This window comes from Crassostrea angulata, chromosome 7 (assembly GCF_025612915.1).
Source record: "Crassostrea angulata isolate pt1a10 chromosome 7, ASM2561291v2, whole genome shotgun sequence".
Taxonomy (NCBI): Eukaryota; Metazoa; Mollusca; class Bivalvia; order Ostreida; family Ostreidae; genus Magallana; species Magallana angulata.
Genome location: NC_069117.1, coordinates 48,991,124 through 49,013,371, shown reverse-complemented (window position 1 = coordinate 49,013,371; position 22,248 = coordinate 48,991,124). Strand labels below are relative to the sequence as shown.

At 34.7% G+C, this 22,248-nt stretch overlaps 1 protein-coding gene and 3 non-coding genes across 6 annotated transcripts in view; 3 read left to right on the top strand and 1 right to left on the bottom strand.

The window, feature by feature from the left end:
- Nucleotides 1–5,879: 5,879 nt before the first annotated feature.
- Trnag-ccc (transfer RNA glycine (anticodon CCC)) lies at nucleotides 5,880–5,950 on the bottom strand. Its single transcript has one exon. It is a non-coding gene; the product is annotated as a tRNA-Gly (tRNA).
- Nucleotides 5,951–11,622: 5,672 nt separating this feature from the next.
- Trnag-ccc (transfer RNA glycine (anticodon CCC)) lies at nucleotides 11,623–11,693 on the top strand. The gene has a single exon. It is a non-coding gene; the product is annotated as a tRNA-Gly (tRNA).
- A 415-nt stretch (nucleotides 11,694–12,108) lies between these two features.
- Nucleotides 12,109–12,179, top strand: Trnag-ccc (transfer RNA glycine (anticodon CCC)). Its single transcript has one exon. It is a non-coding gene; the product is annotated as a tRNA-Gly (tRNA).
- A 3,846-nt stretch (nucleotides 12,180–16,025) lies between these two features.
- The window catches only part of LOC128156242 (uncharacterized), a 29,107-nt gene continuing 22,884 nt past the window's right edge, over nucleotides 16,026–22,248 (top strand). Inside the window, exons 1-2 of one of the 3 annotated variants that reach the window (XM_052818301.1) lie at nucleotides 16,026–16,090; nucleotides 20,866–20,941. In XM_052818301.1, the coding sequence (XP_052674261.1) occupies nucleotides 20,884–20,941 (58 nt within the window). In that variant the 5' untranslated portion in view covers nucleotides 16,026–16,090; nucleotides 20,866–20,883. Of the gene's footprint in view, nucleotides 16,091–16,821; nucleotides 17,947–18,137; nucleotides 18,571–20,865; nucleotides 20,942–22,248 lie in introns of those variants that run through there. The other 2 variants (XM_052818299.1, XM_052818300.1) reach the window with 2 other exon arrangements.

Here is a 22,248-nt window from a genome sequence, read left to right as displayed (position 1 = left end):
GTACGTATACCTTATGGATCAAAAGTTTATTTTTTATATTTTATAATGTATCTACCAAAAAAATGCATGTTATCTTTTGAACCAGGTACTGTAAATTGTGTTGAGCGATGTAAAACGCCTGTATTTGTATACTAGTACATGTGTATTTTGATATGTGCTTGTTTAGTTACACCATGATATTGATCAGTGAGCGTGTACTTGACCTGCTGTAGTGGACTTGACACTGAAGGAAATATCAGTCAACTCGATGCTGAATGTTTTCATTTATTCATAAAATCTGTGATAATGCCAATACAGAGGATAACCAATGAATATTTCAGGTGAATATTGAATAATGGAAATAATACCCCGGTATTTATTTTCAAAGCATAATAATTACTTAAAAAGTTAATATTAGTACATGTACATCTATTACCAAACAAACATTAAATTGAATATCTTTCCAGTTTCCAGTGCGATTTCAACCAGGGAATAATTTGAACAAGGCTAGTAAATATTTGTATTGTATTCTGTTGGTCAATGGTGTATATATTTATTATGCTAATTATGCAACTGATATCCACAATAAACTGATTACAAAGAATTTGAATTCACCGGTACATTTATTTTAATTGAATTGATATACATTGTTGGGCACCTATATGTATTGTATTCACATGCTGTACATATTTCTTATACTAACAAAGTACTCAACTGAAGCACTTTGAAAGACAATATTTTAGCAGTTGGCATAATATTATAGGAGTGGGCATGGGAATTATATACCAGACCAAACCACCACTATGATATAAAACTCCTAAAAGGTGATTTAAGGAAGGAACCTTGAGTGGTTATAGACAAAATATCAAAAAAATATATTTTGACCTTAAATCAAGATGTAAAAAAATAAAAGATCATAATTTTCTCCCTTTCTTACAGTTGTACGACTTTGCATAGAAAAAGTAATTGGAGTTTAGAATCTAAGAAGGACTATATTTTTAGCGGTGCAGTGTTATATAATTAATGCAAACAGCTTTCTTGGTGGTTCATTTCAGTAGGAAGATAGCGGACATTACAGATACTAAAATACGTCACCTGTGTTACTTAATATTTTTTCTACAATGCCTGAGACCGTTATACAGAAACCACTAAGAAAGCGCTGTTTAATCATAAGTAAGTACACTGCTTTCATTTGTGGCGTCAAACAATATTCCCACAAAGGGCTCTTGAACGTGAACATTTTCTCAATTGATGTTGGGTATAAATGTACAATTTCTCTCAAACTTTTACATGAATAATTTAATAATATATTTAGATTATCCTTACAATATAAAATAAAAGACAAATTAAAAAATATTAATCAACATTATTAAAACAGAATATGCTTCATTATTTCGTTTAGATAGCATCATAAAAAGCCTTTTCCACGTTGAACTTTCTTTTCTTTTCAAAAATATTTGTAAACAATTTAGTTTCAGTAATAATGATAAAAATTTTCAAGCCATTAAACACAGTGTTTTCACTATACTCTTGATTTTTTAAAGTAAAACCATGATATATTTAATTACATTATCTATCTTTTGATTCATCTAAGAATACACTCTAGAAATTAGATGTAATTCTGTTGCAAGATTTGCAATGAAAGAATAAATGCTATAGAGTTAATGTCCTTTGATCATTACGATGAAAAATTCGAAAATTTAAACATCAGTATATTGAAATATCTTCAATTAATAAAAATTGAAGATATTAACAACTTGAAAAGATCTGTAGTTCTTTACTACCAAAATATTTAACAGTTTAAGTAGGGTTTAGATTCCAAAATGAACCTTAACGTGCAAACATGGGACTCCCCGACTGGTCCATCTATGGGCTATGGTTTCAGATGGCCGTCAAGGCCTGTGGGTCTCTTGTTTTTATAAAAATTGTGTTTGAAACAAAATGTTGCTCTAAGCAAATTTTTTCTAACAATAAATGATATAGTTTATTTGTTAAAACAACAATGTAAGACAACGATGCCTGCTTTCTCCGTTTTGTTTCTTTTGGCCATTGAATGGATTATAAGAAAATCAACACCATCAAAAAGAAATGTTATCTTATAAACCAGATTGATATGCTGGGTTTTGCTGATGATTTGGATCTCTCAGCCTTGACTAATGATCAAATCAAGGAGAAAAAACACCAGTTCTCACTGAAAAGGCAGGGCTCCGAATCTACAGGGGTGGGGTGATGAATAAACAATATACTGCAGTAATCGATACTACATCATATCTAGGAAATGCTCTGAACTATCTTGGAGGCCCAGATGATAATCAGATGAAAAATCAAGACTAACAAATGATTGCTATGTACTTGGCATGATTCAAAGAGTATGGAAATGCAAATAACAACTAAGACTAAACCCAGAATATTAAGGCAAATTCAGTACCGTGTCAGAAACTTGTAAATCTCGAAGTTGCCATGAAAAACACCTCCAATCATTTATATACAGATGTCTGCGAATCATCCTTTAAATACTGAGTATGACCAAACAAAATAAGAAATGAAGACCATTGGCATTGAACAAATCAAATACCCTTTGCGAAAGAAATACAGAAAATAAAATGGATAGAACACATGTTATAAAAATGCAAAACCACCACCACTTGCTAAATTCTTTTATTAGACATTCCAAGGAAGACTAACTCGGAGAAAGATTCTTGAGAAAGAAATGACAGAAAACAGACGTAGCTTAAACACAATCTACCAACTATCAAATGACAGACAGAAGTGGAAAAGAATTGTCGATGGCCCGTGCTCAATAGGGGAGTGAAATAGGAATATGTCGAGTAAATCAATGAAATCTATAGAAACATTAAAATATGGTAAATACTAGTATTTGACAAATACAAATAAAGGACATTTTGAGGCGATATTGGACATAAATAGGTCTGGTATTTATTCTATAGAAATGATACATTTTCATATCATACTTAATGTAGAAATGACAATCTAATTAATACTTTTGATAACATAGGTAATCACAGATTACAAAGCTCACCGAGACGAGGCATCACCTTTATGAGACCACCTTTATCCTATTATAGGAAAATCATACTTTATTATCTTGGATATTCATGGATACTGTTTTGACACAATATCATATATCATCTGTTAAAAAATTGTATGATAATCATATGTTTATTTCATACGGTATTATAACATACAATGTTTATTATCAATACAATAAAATAAAATACAATATTGCATCCTATCATACATACAATGTATATCATATAATACAATAAAATACCGTAATAAATAATGATGAGACATGATATTTAAGATATTGTATGACATTGTATTGTGTTTTACATAATTGTATTTGATCATATAATACAATATCATCATACAAAATATATGATACAATATAGCATTATATGATATAATATCATATCACATAATACATCACAATATTGCACACAATGATATCATATTGTATAAAATAGTATGATATTGTATTGTATGATATTTAATCATATTTGAAACATGATATGATATTGTATCATATGATACATGTGATATAGTAAAATATTATATAATACAATATCATATTATACAATTTGTATAATATGGTACAATGTTATATATTTCAATATCATATAATTCAATTTCATGTGATATAATAATATATTATATTATATCATATTATAAATATTGTATGGTACTATATGATATAATGTATATTGTATCGTACCATTTGATACAATATTATATATTGCAATATCATATGTAACAGTATGATGTGATAAAATAATATATTTAATATGATACAATATCATATTATGCAATATTGTATCATAATATACAATACTATACATAACAATATCATGAAACAATATTATATTAAAATGTCAAAAAAATTAATACCATATCATACATATGATATAATATTGTTTCATATTAAACAATAGTGTATCATATCATATAATACTATATCATAGGAATCATGTTATATCATTTAACAACAAACACATCTTACAAGCAGGTTTGAGTGAGGTAGGAGATTTTTGTTAACTACCTTGATAATGGGGTCAGGCTATGCATCTGAAGCTACCTCTACGAATCATTTATATTAAAGCTAAATCAACTATGCAAGCTATTATCTATAAAACATGTGACCTGTTCCAAAAAACTAAACCTCATCCAGCATCCGAAACCTATGGCTCAGACTCAGCATTCAAGCCTGTCAGGTGCATCAGTATTATAACAAGCATCATCCATGCAAGTTTGGTGAAGCTAGGACTAGTAATAACCAAGATATCATCATCAGCATCAGAGGGCACTTGTTTCAAAAACTAGGTCTTAAAACTTTAACCTCCTCCAGCATCCGAAACCTATGGATCAGATTCAGCATCCATGCCTGTCAAGTGCATCAGTATTATAAGGTACACCATCCATGCAAGTTTGGTAACGTTAGGACCAATGATAAATAAGATATGTTTTAAGCGTCCTTGATAATGGAGGTCAGGCTTTGCATCTGAAGCTACCTCTGCAATTCACTTATATTAGATTTTAATCAAGTATGCAAGTTTAAAATAGTACTATTATCTATAAAACATGTGACCTGTTCCAAAAAAAATTAACTTTACCAAGCATCTGAAACCTATGGCTCAGAATTCAGCATTCAAGTCTGTCAGGTGCATCAGTATCAGAAGACACACAATCCATGCAAGTGACCTGTTCCAAAAAATATTAACCTTATCCAGCATCTGAAACCTATGGCTCAGAATTCAGCATTCAAGCCTGCCAGGTGCATCAGTATCACAAGACACACAATCCATGCAAGTTTAGTGAAGTTAGGACTAGTAATAATTAAGATATCGTCATCAGATGGCACCTGTTTCAAAAACTTTTAAAAGCTCTTAAAACTTTGACCTTCTCCAGCATCCGAAACCTATTGCTCAGATTTAGCATCAGTGACTGTCTGATGCATCAGTATCATAAGATGCACCATCCATGCTAGTTTGGTGAAGTTAGGAGCAGTAGTAACTAAGATATAATTATCAGAGGGCACTTGCCTCTAAAACTTTAACCAGCTCTTAAAACCTTAACCTCTCCAGCATCCAAAACCTATGGCTCAGATTCAGCATTCAAGCCTGTCAGGTGCATCAGTATCATAAGATGCACCATCCATGCTAGTTTGGTGAAGTTATGACCAGTAGCAAGTAAGATATAATCATCAGATGGCACTTGTCCTAAAAACTTTAACAAGCTCTAAAAACCATAACCTCTCCAGCATCCGAAACATATGGCTCAGATTCAGCATTCAACCTTGTCTGGTGCATCAGTATCATAATACCCACCATCCATGCAAGTTTGGTGACGTTAGGACCAGTAATATCTAAGATTAATTCTTCAGAGGGCACCTGCTCCAAAAACTTTAACCAGCTCTAAAAACCTTAACCGCCTCCAGCATCCAAAACCAATGGCTCAGATTCAGCATTCAAGCCTGTCGGGTGCATCAGTATCACAAGTCCATGCAAGTTTAGTAAAGTTAGGACCAGTAGTAACTTAGATATTGCAATCAAAGGGCACCTGCAACAAAAACTTTAACCTGCTCCAGCATCTGAATTCAGGATTCAGATTCAGCATCCAAGTCTTTCAAGTCCATAAGTAGGTCCAGATGTATCATCCATGCAAGTTTGGTGAAGATAGCTCAAGTAATAACTTAGATACAGGACCTGCAACAAAAACTTTAACCAGATCCGGACGCCGACGTTGGGGGTACAGCATAAGCTCCCCCTGACTTCGTCTCGGAGAGCTAAAAAGGAAAATTACTGTACTACTGATCAGTCACGTGACAAAGATCTAAACAAACACATCGCATTTCTAAATTATATACGCAAGCAAAACACAAATGCGCCGCCCGGGAATCGAACCCGGGTCGCAAGAATGGGAATCTTGCATGATACCACTACACCAGCGGCGCATACATTTTGTTTGAAAAGGGAATAAAAGAAAATACGAAAACGCGGTTAAACTGCTTGGAATGTCTTACTGCCTTTCCACATCGAGTTAAAGTCTCTCTGTCCGACGTCAAACTTGTTAGTCGTCAATGTTTTGGGTCCAACTGCGCATATCCAAACCATGCATCGAGTTCTCACAGTGACAAATCAGTAGTTTATTTGGCTAATTATCCTGTTCGTTTTTTTTTTCATATTTTGACTTATGAAAAAGTCCTGTAGTTTACTTTTACTTCTCTATCAATATGATTTTTGAAAAAAAAAATCTTGCAAAATGTTCTTAAAAATTTGATATGTTTGTGAAACACGAAATTGATTTACAGGTATGTAACTCTGACCGATTCTCAATATTTTTCCATCCAACCTTTTCCCGATGGCTCCTTCTTGCAAATTACAAAAACTGTATATAGAAGGTACAATTTCTAATTTTGTTTTTCCTCGAATCTGATATCTGCAAAAGAGTCTGAATATAGACGACTTGCTTCGTCATTTTTTAGTCCAGTGATTGAAGTCTCTTTGCTTCATTGCAAATTTAATTATCATCACGTTTTCAATGTTCACTAACTTGCTAACTTGTCAAACACTGGATAATATAAAAAATATATTACCAATCTAGTGGTAAAATATTTTTACCTTTCAAATTGTGTCTTATTTTTAATGACCAGATCATTAAATGAAGTTTAACAGTGTTATACTCATAATTTTAACTAATAAAACATTTTTCAACATAATTGACTTAATAATACCTTTAATGGCACGATAAAGGTCTTTTGTATAGCATTTAGCTTCGTTTGTCCAGTAAACGTCCTCATGAAGAGACTAACTTTCCCATAGAAATCTGTAAAAATGATCTGTCTTCCTAATTTCCTTGAAATAAGAAAAGACCGTCGTCATGTAGGAACATCCTCTAATGACAAAAAATTTTATTTTATTTTTGACAATCTATCTTTTACAAGGTAAGAAATGCAAATCGAAATGAATAGACAACAACATTTTGGAGAATCAAGTCAAGGACTTTTGAACATGCAGCAATTAAACTTGAAACAGAGACTATTAAATAAACTTCACTACAGAGGGACTTGTAAGAAGACGTTCCCAACTAAGCATTCGATAATTATTAACGCTTTTACGGTTTTATTCCAATGCATATACATGGGGTACCATTCATAGCGTATAAAAAGTGTCCAACTTTACTTGGAAAATTATGGCAACTTCACCGTGTAATTAGAGGAAAGGAACTATACTGGGAAGATGCAGAGGGGTATTCTGTGCCGAAATAAAAGAACTTTAAGACAATCAACAGTGTTATGAGCCAATTCATTAAGGAGGCCAAGTGAGGAAAGAAAACTTTGCATCAGTATGGTTAGACCTAGCAACGCCTATGGATCGATCTGTTCCCACAAGCTGTTCGGGTCGGCGATGGAGCTGTTCCTTATACAATACCAGGAAATCTTCTGGAGATTGTCAGGAGCTGCTTCAAAGGAATACAGATCCGATTCACGCTTGATGATTACACCACATCTTGGCAGAGAGCAGAGAATTGGTTAGTCACAGGATGTACGATGTCCCCAAATAAAATACCATGAAATTATAAGGCTTAGATATATCAGAATGGAATCCTTCCAAGACTAGTGTGGCCGCTTCATTTCTGTGAAGTTGTAACTACTACAGTCGAAAGAAAGGAAAGTGAGTGGGTATCTGAGGATATGGGTTAGAGCTCCACCATCATTTACATTAACTGGACTCTACAGTAACTCAACCCAATGCCGGATATCAGTTTCCACTGTGGTGGAAGAATTCATAGTAGCGAAATGCCGATTGGTGATGACTTTAAAGACCCAGCAGATGGTAGGATCGCTAGAGCAGAATTCAAACAAGAACATGGAAGAAAGTGGTCAGCAAAAACATCAGTGGACAAAGCAAAGAGTATGCTGCACTTACTAGGAATCACTGGAATCACAAGCACTGGGCACTAAGGCGAGGGAATGTCACATTTTCAGCACTAGTAAAAAGCATCAGCAGCATGCGCAGAGAGAAGCATTATGGTTTAGACTGAAGTAAGGCGCATACAGGAAGATCAAGGGAAATCAAGAGCAAACAGGAGGTGTGGATGAAGTAAGACTAACCAGAGCGGGAAACTATCTGGACAGAACTGTGAAGGAACAGTTTAGAATCTCATTTCTACCGAGGTCAGTGTTTGATAATTCCTATCTCCTGCAACATTGCAAAAGTGGAAACAAAGCGAAGACCCAACCCTTAAGCTGTGTGAACAGAGAGAGATAATTGCACAAATTCTATCAGTATGCCAAGTACTAGTAGTTCTGACTCAGGAGAGATATAATAGACGATTTCACAAAGTCCTGCGGGAGCTGGCTGACGTGCTGGAGGTGGAGAGAAAAAGGAATCGACCATCAGACACGAAGTAAAGATAGATCAGATTTGTGATCAAGGAGAAACAATAGCTGATACAATAGCGGCAAGGCTGACATCATTGCTGGACAGAGAGCATGCCTTGGAGCTCCGATTGAATCTAGATATGACGTTTTTTTTTCTGACATCATGTAAATTGATCTACAATCAGACGCAGTATTAGTGTCTAGCGTTCGAAGACTGTGCCACAGGGAGAAAATTGTGAAAGGACACAAAAGAGAAAATAAACATAAGTATGCATACCTCATGGTACATTGCAAGGGCAGAGGATGGTGCTCTTGGCTGTTTTCCGTTGATGTTGGTTGCAGACGGTTCCCTGTGCAATCGATGTGGAAGCTGCCCACGAGAAAAGGACCATCAGGAAGAGAACGCAAGAGAGCAATAAGAAGACTGAGAGAAGCAGCAGAAAGGTCATTATGCTGGATATGGCACCGTCGCGATGATCTGTGCTTGAAGTTGGAATCAATCGAGTAGTGGAGTGGCCACCACTGCTGACCCACCAGCTGGAAGCTGCCATGGAAAAGGGTAGAATTTAAGGACATAAAAGATTTTACCTTTTAAGAAGTATTGTCAGTGCATCACAAATGGAGACATCAAGGCAAGGAAAAGGAAGGCTCATTAAGCTGACTAGTGTGGAGCAGCAAAATATTAAGAACAAGCACCAAGCTCAGATATATAAGACAACTGTGGAGTAAGTAATTTTGTATACATGTATTTGAATAATGGAAATAAATTAAACATCCAGGTATTTGTCAACACGGGTCTGAAAAAACTCTTTCAGGAAAGGTAACCAGATATCACCAGCAACATACATATGTTGAATTGTGGAGGAGGACCAAACAAATACCAGTGAAAATAACCACCAGCAGGTGGAACTGGTAGGGCATATTCCAAGGAAAGCAAACACAAACATCACAAATTAAAGAAAGCCTTATAACAAAAGCATGGTAAAAGAATACTTGACGTCGAGTCCTTACTTCGGACCTGAAGAAAATTGAGCAGAGGCAGAAACATCACACAAAAAGACAAAGAAATGATAAGCGACTGTTACTGTCCTATCCTCCTTCTACGGGTACATATGTGCAAGAAAAGTAAGTCAACTTAAACTACTTTAGTGCCTTCTAGAATTACTTTATGTAGAACTTTTGATCTTACTATAAATATTTCCAAGTCTTAATTTGTGAAACCCTTTTCTATTTCGTTGTGCATTACTTTATAATCTAGTTGAAGGCAATAGTCGGCGTGAAGCGTTGTAACTTAACTTGTCGTACATTGAAAAATTATCAATTCGAAATACTGATATACCAAAAATATCAAAATATAAAACGATAACACTGTGCCGGATAATTATGCCAGTGCCAAGGTGGCATTTTTGCACCCGTCTAAGCTGCATAAATCGAAAAATTCAAATATGCCAAATGATAGACCATTGCTTAAAGATTTAACAACCACCTCTGTTATCATTGTATCTCATCTGTCAGGTAAGATATTAACCTTTCAAAAATAATTTTTCCCCACAGGAAAAACAATATTCCTATAGGTAATTTGAAATTTCCTATCGGAATACAAGAACTTCCTATAAGAATTTCAATTCCTACAGGAAATACCATTTTCCTATAGGAAATATAATTCCTATAGTACTTTTTAAAAATCCTATAGGATTGTCAATATTTCCTGTAGGAGAATTAATTCTCCTATAGGAATTATCATTTTCTTATGGAATATTAATTTTAAAAGGTAAATATCTCAACTCTCAGGTGAAACACACTAAAAACAAAAGTGGTTATATACTCTCTAGACAATGGTCTATCATTTGGTATGTATGGATTTTTCCGAAACTGCATCTTTAAGCGGGTGCAAAAATGCCACCTTGGCACTGACATAATTATCCGGCACAGTGTTCGATGGTTATGCACCGGTAATATAAAATGCCGATTATAAAAGAAGCAAACCATTGTTATCTTCTTGTGAATGTATGATTTAAACTGACCTCCCTCTTGTTCCTTTTGAAGAACTGTCAAATTAACACCCGAAGAAAAGAAAATGCCATTGGGTTTCGTTTCCCGACAGCTGTTACAACAGCAAAATACTCGCTGTTTTATTGGGCGGGGGTTGTTTTATATGAATATTGAGTGGATTCAAGAAGTTAATAAAACATTTTGATGTTTACATAATGAGTATTTTTGTACTCAATGGCAAGTGGGTTATCCATTGGCGATGATTACTGCAGTGCACTCTCTGTACATGATGTGAATCGGGTGTTTGATGACCGTCATTGGGGTGTCCCCAAGTTTTCAATAGGGTTAAAATCTGGACTCACATCTGGTCAAGGCTTTACATTTGCATCACTTTGCTCCAGGAAGTCTTTAGTTTATTTCGCTGTGTGTACACAAGTCCTATCATGCTTGATATCTGGATTTGGTGTTGGGGGCAAAAGGTGGCACAAGAAAAGGTTGAAGAACATTGTCAATATATTGGGCAGCTATTATACCATAGCCTCAACCTGGACCAATATGTCGAAACACAGTGAGGTCAAGTTGAACAGTCCAATGCAATGTTGCTTGGTCCTCCCAAGGAACCCCTTGAAATCGAAATAGCGTTCTCATTGTTTGCACTAAACTCTCTCAACGTATGAAAAACCGGCATTCGTAATTTAAGATGATATTCCGCCACTTGTCATGCCGTCAATTCCGTGGAGTTGTAGTCCACTGAAAGCGTCCGGACGATGTCTTTGGTGCAAGGAGTGGCCCTTGGGTTCAGCGACGACACTTGAGATTATGAGCAGTCTATATGCGACGAATAGCATCATCGCTGGCTGGTCTTCGGTATGTGAATTCTTATGGTCTATGTTGCGGCAGCAAATTTATTTTGTAGGAATTAACGAAGGAAAACGAGATAACATGTTTTATTCTTTTCCATTACTAGTATATGCTAATTAACTTGATAGTTTGTACAAAGGAACAGAAATTGCTGTTTCAAATCTTACATTGATAGCACATAGTCTGCTTCTTTTATAGTAAACTTTTGAAAATACCCGGGAAAAAACCCAGATAACGGGTTAATTTAATACTGACCATGGACAGTTAATAAAGTTTAAGGATAAATTGTGAATTATGTTCACTTTCCTAAGTGGTATAAAAAGGAACCATTTTTTAAAAAGAATTGCTCTATAATACCCGGTTTTGATTAATTCTTCGCAGCTACATCTGCGCCGCTGGTGTAGTGGTATCATGCAAGATTCCCATTCTTGCGACCCGGGTTCGATTCCCGGGCGGCGCAATTGATTTTTAATACTGAAAAAATATTCTCTTGTAGGGACAGCTATGGCAAATTAGAATTTGACCATATGGCAAATTAGAATTTGACCAATAACTGTAGCAGTTTTTGATGACCAACCGTGAACTGAATATTTCGTTATCACTTCGTCTTTATCACAAGGGGAGAAACTTAAAACAGTTCACCTACTTTTTGTGACACAAGAACGTTGCTAAATGTTGTAATAGATAAAGATAATAATGCCCAAGATAAATAAGATAACTGTTCACTTAGAGTAAAGACAGTTTTAGAAAAGTTGTAATGTTGCATGAGTGTTTTTTGTAACAATGCTGATATTGTTGTATATTTAAGACGTTTTTGAAATGTTTTAAAATAAATACTCGGTTCAGACGAATATGATGTTTTTGTTGCAATATATGCGCCGCTGGTGTAGTGGTATCATGCAAGATTCCCATTCTTGCGACCCGGGTTCGATTCCCGGGCGGCGCACTTCTTTTTATATTCAACATTGTAAGTCTTTAACGGAGGCAATTATGGCAAACCAGAATTTGACAAACTAGAGAAAGACCCTTCAGAGGCAGCTTTTTTTAAACATGACTCATTGTGAACTGAATATTAGTATTCGCGAGTTGAGCAACTTAAATAGTGTACCAAGTTTTAGTGACACCAAAACGGTGCAAAATGTTACACTTTTATAACGATAACAATGCCCCAAAGCATTAGGGAAACTGAGTTTGTAACTTTAAAAAGACATTTACATGAAATCTTACATGTATGTTACCAATCGGATTCTATCAGGTAAATGTATATTATACTTCTTCCTATTTTCTTATTCAGTTTTCAAAACATAAAAAATGTCAAAACCAACACTTTGGGTTGCGTTCAATTTCGTACCGGCTTAACAATGCAAAAAATTATTTAAATTTCCTTTTCTAATCTCAAGATGATTAAAATGCGTTTTTGCGCGTTTTTTTAGAAGCTGATCTCTGAAAAGAACTCTTGGGTTCTTTTCTCATAAAAAATCGGGGTTTATGTGGAGATGACATCATCTAACTGTATTCAGTTTGACACCCACCGTAAGTCTGAGGACCCCCGTGAGACGCTATTTATTAGCTGGTGTTTAGAATTTAATCTTGGTTAAATGCGTTAAAAGTAAACATAATCGATGTTAATGAGGACTGTGAGACTGTAAAAAAGTACTACAGTCTGTCAAGAAATTGCTTCCTTCTCTCGATTTTTTTTATGTCTCGGGTCGTTCATACAGAAGGTAGCGACCTTTGCAGTAAAATACTGTGGAATCTGATTTCATTAGAATTCGTGATGGCTCAATTTTCGTGGTGATTGTTAGTAGCCCTAATCCGCGAATTTACATCCTCGTTACATTGCGTTACAAATTTTGAAAGAGTTGGTTTTCTTACTGAAAGTGAAAACCAACACATCCTCGAAATTACATCCTCACGAATAAGCAAAAAATCAGCTACCCACGAAAATATATACTTTAGTATACTATACTCGGAGAATCCTACTGAGACTTTTACCCCTGTTTCATAACAAATCCGATTGTATTCATACACAGTGATACCGACATACCGAATCACGAACCAATCCGAGATATTTTCCTGCCATATTTTCATTTACCGAGTATAATTCCCTCTATTTCTTACCGAAACTTATAGTTTAATTCCTAGCTCTATAGAAACAACCAGACCGGTATCTACACAGCCTTTTTATCGATTGGTCAAAACCAACAGCGACCTAAGAATTATCACGAACTGCACGAAATAATCATGATGATGTCAGACTCAAATTCCAATAGGGGACAATTTGGCTGTTTCTTTTTGCTATCGTACTGATGTACATTAACAATATTTTAGTGATTTTTACTTACCTTTTACAATCAATTTATGAATTTGTTAACAGAAAGATGTAAATATAACTTTTTATAATAAAATGCTTTCTTTGGTGATTCATGTGGGTTATGAAGGTAGCGATCATTGCAGAAAAAATTACATAACCCGCTAACGAGGGCTTTATTGGATTTGACCCCGCCCTGACCGAAATTATCACATTATAATACTCAAATAATGATTCCTTATTCCTTAAATAATCACGATTCACGTTCTTCGATTCTTATGGCATGATATCATATGCTCATCAAAACTGTAACGAATTGTTTAGTTTCTAGAAGAAATAAAAGTTCCAAGAATGAAAATGATTTTCGTTGGATTTTCATATAATAATGATTGTTAAAATGGCTAATTTATTTTTAGTTCAAAACCTATGCTATAGGAAATAATATGAATCCGGAAGAAACTGCTTTTTTTGGCATTTAGGTAAGGAAGAATATTTAACTTGGAAGTTATTATTTTTCCGTCAGAATTTGATATGCAAAGGTATATATCTCCCTGTTTGATGAAAACACTTGAAACAATGGCGGAAAGACTTGATACATTCTAAAAACAATTGCCTATGATATGGCATAAATGATTTTTTTATAAACTGCTCTTTAGACGGGTGCAAAAATGCTGTTTTGGCACGAGTATAATCATCCCCTGAGTTCATGGGGACCGTATAACGGGGTATGTAAATTTGACGTGGTGAAGGCAGTCTGCTGTTTTGTAATCTCCTACATGTAATTTAGGCGTAATCTCAAATTGAATTCTTTCGAACTGGGGTCCCACTAACAGCCTGCTTAAAGTAATTATCAGACTACGTTAATTGCTAGTGTCATGTCCGTTAATTCGTTCTCTCTTGTCCGCATCGTACATGAATATTTCGAAGCAAAAATGATTTCCTGTTGTAATCTTATTTTACTTGGTTGTTAAATAAAGTTTCACCACATATTAGTCCAGTTGTATTTTAAACTAACGTATAGGCATGTATCATATATCAGAAGCTAACAAAACATATTCAAATCCAAATATAGCCATCACATAACAATATGCTTAAAGTCAATATTATGAACTCAAACAATAAATCAAATGTAAATTACTTGGAATAATTAGCATTTAATTAAGGTGGCTAAGTTTTCGTGGATATCTACTAGTAATTTGGTAACCCTTTGCTTCGTTTACATCCCAAATGAAGTATGGATTACAGTCTTACTATATCATTTGTACACCAGGAAATTACATCCCCACGAATCATAAAAAAATATTGATATTGACCTTCTCGAAGTTAAATGATTTTACAGAAGCTAAATGAAAAAAATTCCCCTCAATTTTTCGTTATTAGATGGCTCCAATACTAAGTAAAAATATTAAGACTTATTGCACATCTTCATGATATACCAATAATTATATACCAACAGATGATTTTATGTCAATGTAAACTCCTTGAGTGTCTGTTACAATTTTTGTAAGGCTATAAGCCAAGAAACGTTTCCTTTCGTTGGTATTTGTTTTAGTGTATTTAGAAAAAATTGATAACAAATGGCTAATGTATCGATGAAGTAAAACATACAACATCAGAATATACCGTGTTGTACCAATTCTGATTGTTTTTCCGTTGATAAGTAAATATTGATAAAGCTACATACAAACGTTAACATAATATTGTCCGACTCCGATTTCCGTTCCGTCCAATCAATAAATAAATCAAGATTTACTATTTTATACTTCGATTGCATTTTTTCGTTTTGTGGATTTTCGGCTAGACGATGATTAAAATTGTCTATAAACAGACAATAACCGAAAAAAAAAATCATAAAGCATCGAAGCGGAGAACAAGCTTGTGTAGAATTCCCGCCACAAATCACAAAGTAATGCCCGACGCTTTCTATTGTTTTGACATAATATACACAAGAGAATTTAAATGGACAATTTGGGGAAGCTATATTTCAGGAAATATTATCTCGGAATGTTGAGACTTACAGTATATTACATGTTGAGATCCCTTTTGGAGGTCGATATGATTCAATGGGAAGTGTTGTTTCGGTCTTTTAACAAGCTTAAGGACCTTTTATAGTAACTTTTCATAAATAAAGAAACAATGATAAACGAGGATCAGGCAATCCATTTGTTAATCATTTTTGATTTAATAAGCAATGAAAAATCTGAATTTAATGGATTTTTTCAATTGTATCTAATTTTTCTTTATTTTTTTAATGTTGTTTATTTACTTTTCAGTCTTGCATTCATTTTAAAATTCCTTTAATTATCTTGTAATAGCTTTCATTAGGATTTAATAGCAATCAAAAGAATGAACCAGAAACTGTGAATTATGATCAGTAAGAACAGTGGTGAGACTGATTTTAGTCTGTCCCCTCAGGAGACAGTCGACAGTTACGTAAATACTTTACGGTTTTATTTGAAATCTGAAAAGCAACCCAACAGAGACGATTTCAACAATGATTTGTAACCGTGCGCAATATCGTCATATTCCATGGGTTGCATTTTACAGTATGTATGATTTTACACTAATAAATTATAAGCTATATATCATGCACGAAATATAGCGGTATGATAAAATGTGTATAGTATCATACTGTATAAATATACATTTATTTGAAGCAGATGTGTACCTTAATATGAATTACACGTATGTCGCAGCTATAATTTCTTTTGATAATTTTTAACGATATTGCTCTAGAAATGGTACATTTATGGGTCATCAGATGGCACCTGGTAAGGAATATACCCAATTTATGGAGACCATTAGTCGTAATACGTCATGACACTGCGCTCGCTCTGAGCTACAGCAGCTGCCATTCCTAGCAAATCTGGACTCTTTATCTTCAAGACATCTTGCAGGAACCGGGCAAACACTTATTCAGTCCTTCTGAAAATTGATGATGATCAAATAAATGTCGCAACAGAAAAGTTGTTTTAAGCCATTTTGGAGAGAAAAGCTAATGTTGTAGAGTAAGTTTTACCGCCGCTCGTCTTGATATGGCTGCGATATCAAGTTTACAGAGGAGGAAGTGATGGTTCTTAAGAAATCCTGGGACTCCGCCATCGTGGAACATTGCACAAACAAAGGACTTGGTATCGAGGCACGGTATCTCCCTAATAAACCCATCAATGTCGGATGAAAACAAAACGTCGCTTAGGACCGCAAATATTTCTTTTTCGGAGTAGGGGGGTTCCTTCAAGAATTTTCTAGAACGAAAGAGCCGTTTTTGATTAAGATATCTTATATTCTAAGTTGAATTATTACGACATCAATAGTTATCATATTACAAATACAATATTTTCTCATAAAAATAGTAATTTGTTTGGCGTTTCAAGTAGCTTTATAATTATTTGCTTAAAAAGACGCGTGACAATGTATGTATTTTAGAAGAACGCTCTGGGTATTTCCTCTCTAGTATAATATCTCCAAACGTTTGATTTTGATTTTTTTTACAATCAAGTCGTGCTAAAGAAGGAGTTGTAAAACTTAAATCCCCGACGGACTTGGTACCTCCAGGAAGTCGATAGCTTTGCTATTCTTTACAGAACGTTAAATAAACTAAAGCCTGTACAGGATAAAAAACCAAACATAGGGTAATTGCAAAGACTTCTCTCGTATCATTATGATGAGTGACTCGCAGCCATTTTATAACAATAGTCAAAACGTGAAAATTATGACTGTTATGAGCGATTAGCTAAATGAAATCAATGTTCTACTGCCTAATGTGTAACTAATGCGGACTAAGCTTCCGATGAGAGTAGCGATGAGAAAATTGATTAGATCTATAAACAAATCGAATATCACTTGCATAAAACATTGCCGATTCTTTGCGGCTTGGGATGGTGTATTGAGGTTCGCAATACGAGAAAATTTAATTTAGCATTAAATCAGCCCCATCACCAGGCGTAGACTGGCCAGGGATTCGATTGGTTGGTACAATCTGTAAACCCACCCGCTCTCCGTAAAAAAAAGTCATCCTTATTCAGTGATGAGAAAAAAATAGCATAACGAATGACTTGCTTCCAAATTATCAAAAAACTTTTTTCACGGATGTTTTCAATTTGAAAAGCAGTGAAAAGGTTTGGGATTTTTTGCTAATTTTAAACCAGTGTGATGGAATCTGATTCTACGTAGGACAGACAGCTTAAATCCTAATTTTATGTTAGCTCTAAGATACTGCTTCATCAAATTTTCATGAAAGAAATTACTTTACAATTCTCTCCACAATATTACCTCCCCTGTCAATTGCCCTTGGAACACTGCAACACCTTGGTGATGGTGTGAAGAAACACAAGTTAGCCATTACGTCTGACTGACAAAAAGATTATGTCTCCAACGGATATCTAAAATAATCTTAAAACCGGTAAGTTGAATTTTTATTTTATTTTATTTTTTGGAAGGAAAAGGACTTTTGCAGTTTTTTTTTGTTTTTTTTTTTTTTACCTAGAATTTGAATCAAGCAAGTGTCTAAATAAACAAAAAAAAAACCTACGCTATTTTTTTTTTTTTTTTGTTGATTATTTTTAACATACCTAGAACTTCTATTGGTGTACTTTTAAAATAAATTCGAACAAGGCCTAGGGAAATTTATACATTTCTGTTATGAAAAAAAATTCAAGTGTTAAGTAGCTTCCCTTACCAATAGCACTGCAAGCAATGTATCCATTTGAAGACCATGTTTACCGAGTGATTTAAAGGCCCCCACTTCTTTACTCCTAGATCACTGCGATCTGTTGACTTTGTACATAGTCGATACCATGTCTCTTCCAACTCATGAAAGTCCTTATGTTTAAATGGATGCTACCAGAGAGTAAATAGCTCGTGTATAGTACATTTTGGACAAAATCGGTCCGAGCCATAAAGAAATAATTGATTGCACATACCAGTTCTTTTTCCTAAAAGAAAGTTTGTTTTTCTATACAATGATAAAAATGAAAAGTGATTTCCAGGGAATCAATGCATACACTTTATCTGGGAATCTGATAAGGTAAGCCTTCTTTATATACTAGTAAATAATAATTTTCCGTTTTTGTTCGAATAAATACAATGTACTTTTGTGAAGTACCGAATGATTTTGGAAAGAATGAAATGATTTTATATTTGAAGTTGAATCATTTTTATCATCTTTTTGTTTAATTTAGACTTATATTTGTATCAAATTATTAGAATATCAGTTTTGAATAAAAATATATTGAGTTTTTCAATTGTAAAATGCTAACTTCAGGATTTCATTTTTTTTTTACTTTACTGGAACTATAAAAATAATCTTCAATTTATATAAAATTCATCGTATCAAATTTTTGCTAACATTTAAATAAGCAATGTATTTCAAATTCCTTTTGAAATGAAAAACAGATGTAAAACTGTAGTGAATTCAGTGAGCGAATCCAGTTTGTTATTGAAGAGCATGTTATGTAATTAAACCAAACTTGAATTTGTTTAAAAAAAGAATATAAAGTTGACGCTGTTTGCGTATCAAAAATTAAAGGTGAATTAATGGAGTTATCATTTGAAGTATGAATCAAGGAAAACTGGGTCATGACGAGTAATTTAAGGCTTTGACTTGATAAGCGGGTAATCGCTTTGGTGGATGAAGTACGCCTTTGGTGTACCTTTTTACTATTTCACAAAGAACAATCAAAGTCACATTAATGTTTCACCTGTAGTGCTCTGATCAGTCTCCAGAAACACGAGTTTCACCCAGAACACAACCGTTTCAAGTGAGCATTGATCTATAATAGATGATGCTACCGTTTAGTCAATTCGATGTCAGTCTTGCTGGGTACGCACTCAACCACCCGCGGTGGGTCTTCCGTGATTTTACGGGGGGAAATAAAAGGGCGATTTATTGGACATAGTATCTTCTGTACATGTTTTACCAATAATTCAAGCCATCTCTCTCCGACTTCCACATCAACATGTATAGGCTATCGATTCCTATTCAGACTTTAAAAAAAGCTTTTGCAAGCATGCAACACTCCCAATTGACATGTGACAGTAACTAAAAAAGCTTTGTAAATTAATCTTTCCAGGTTCCTGATGTCATTCTATACAATAAAATTTGCCTAAATCCGAATGATTTAAACTTTTGTTAAGAGTTAATTGGGTTACTATAAAGAGAAGAACCATAACGGTGGAAACGCGATACCCGGACGTCAATAGGGACATCATTTTAAGACAACCGGACAGTCATTAGTCAATTAAAAGCTCTTCAATCTAACATTGTCATAATGACACGGCAAATATTTACTCAAACCTTCTCTAAACGAACTGAAAAAGTGTAGTTACTGCAGAACACAGACAAGAGTATTTCTCTGGTTTCTAAAACTTTAATTCCACATCCTACACGTGAAAAAGGAATCAATCTGAATGATCACTTCAAAAGTTTTACATAATCAGATAGGTTCATTCTCTCTTTGAAAATGATAGTCGTGACGTATTGCTTGTTAACTACTTCTATAATCAAAAATGCTGTTCGTGTTAAAAAGGACTTAAGTCAGTTGAATATCCAGAACAAAATTATGAAAATATAAAAAGATACATTTGTATATTCCTTGGAACCCGACACCAAGTTAATTAGTTCAATCTCATTCCTTGAGACGTTTCATAGGGAGATGGTGTGACTCGGATCACCTCGGGATTTACCTGTTATTGATGGAGGGCTACACCGACGCCTCAGGTTGTCTTCATTAAAGTTTGATTCTGTCTCCGCAATCTAATCCTACTCGGAGCTTACTCATCAAATATACACCATTCGTAGCGGGTGGCCTGAAAGAAAGAAATAAAACTCAATTCACTTTCTTTCTTTTTATGTTTTATCATGTAACGCTGTATCAATAAAAGAAACCCAAAGCAAAACACGCCAGCCTTCCACTGACCTCCACATGATAAATGTCTTTACATAACTTATCAAGACTTGGACGACCCGTCTAGAAATTCCCGACATGGTTTTGAATCAACGTATATGATTCGATATTCTTTTTGATGTTTCTGTATTGCAATGTACCAAAAAGCCTTCAGCATTAACTCTTTCTCTGCTTGAGAGACATCGTTGGATTTTATTCAGAATAACTCGTGTTTCAAACAAATTTGATAACCAGTATTTGTTTGATCAACATCTTTGTTTTGTGAAAGCGTATCACCAGAATCTATCAAACATGCAAGCCACCCGTAACTCCCTTTTAAGAATTATATGTAAAATTAGACTGTTTGTTTTAAACAACTTACAGGAATTTGTCTTTTTTGCAACGATTGAAGTGAAATACTTTTTGGTTGTTTTAAGGTGTTGCTGACATGAGACATGGATGCTGACGAAAGGTTCTTCGTGTGTTTCTTGTTTCTGATGCTCTTGGCACAAGGTAAGTCAAGGGATTAGCGATGAATAACACCCCCGGGGGAAACTGAATGCGCCATAAACTTACTACGTCAGGGTTTTATTAGCTCTTTATTTGCAATCAATAACTCTTTTATGTTTTAAAAGCCATGTTCCATTTTGCTTCCTTAACAATACCCTTTGTGTCTTGTAAAATACATCCGAACTTTTAAAACGACCCAAAAGTATATTCGTCTCCTCCGGTGGAAACTGTTGACCAATCAAAGAGGGCCTTTTGTAATCGTTTGGTTGCCTAACGATTGAAAGAGGATAAAAGTGATGTATGAAAGCAAATCCGACAAAGACTTAAGATAATCGGTGCGTGAAGACAGAATTCCCAGAATCCCAAAAGGAAATCAGTATCCGGACTTCTAGGTTGGGGGGACTTTTCCCTCCGCGGACACGATACTGCTGATGCTGATTCGGTCAGACAAGCAGAAGCCGGCTCTTTACGAGGTACATTCATTTAGCGCCCGCCCGTCCCTGGTAATCACTGTTAGTTAGGGAGTAACTCGATTATATGGGCCCGCGTTCTTTCGCCGAGAAGAACACGGCCAATCACATTAAAGGAACTATTGTTAAAGTCGTAGATCTAATTTCTTGAATGCCATTTAGCTTAATCGAGTTTTCCTTGAGAGACCATTTCCAAGAAATTTGAATGAGTGCGTTTTCTTTGAGGTTCTGTAAGTCGATAAATAACCAAAAGACGCCATGTTGAAAAAAGCGGTCGTGATTTGCCAGATTTTAACTGAAGAAACATAATCTGTTTGTGGTATATCCGATACTTATATTTACACACTTTACACATTTTATTCACAAAACAAAGATGTTCGATCGTTTTTGTCCGAAATGGAGATTTCCGTTTGTCTGGAACACCACATGGTCACGCAACATCTTGGCAGATCACGTGAAAACTGGTCCCCCATGGTTTAGTATTGCCCCTGTATGCTTCATACTAATATCTTACTGACTTACAAAAGGCCAATATTGTATAAGCGTAAACAGGGTATTAATGAATTTTAGCGTGTCACGCTCCGACTAATTGGGTAATCATTGAGAACAACCGTCTAGAATTCTTCGTTGAATATTTCATTACCATATATAACTCACCAGTTCAATCCGTTGGGTGATCTTTACTTACTTGTATAAGAAGTCTGTGAGATTGACCCTGATGCTTCTTGTCCATGAAATTAATCTTTACTTTAAAAGTATATATGCCGTTTGAAATGAAACATTTAAAAGAAAGAACTGTTTGCGTTTTTCCATCAAGCTACTAAAGTTATGCACTTTCTG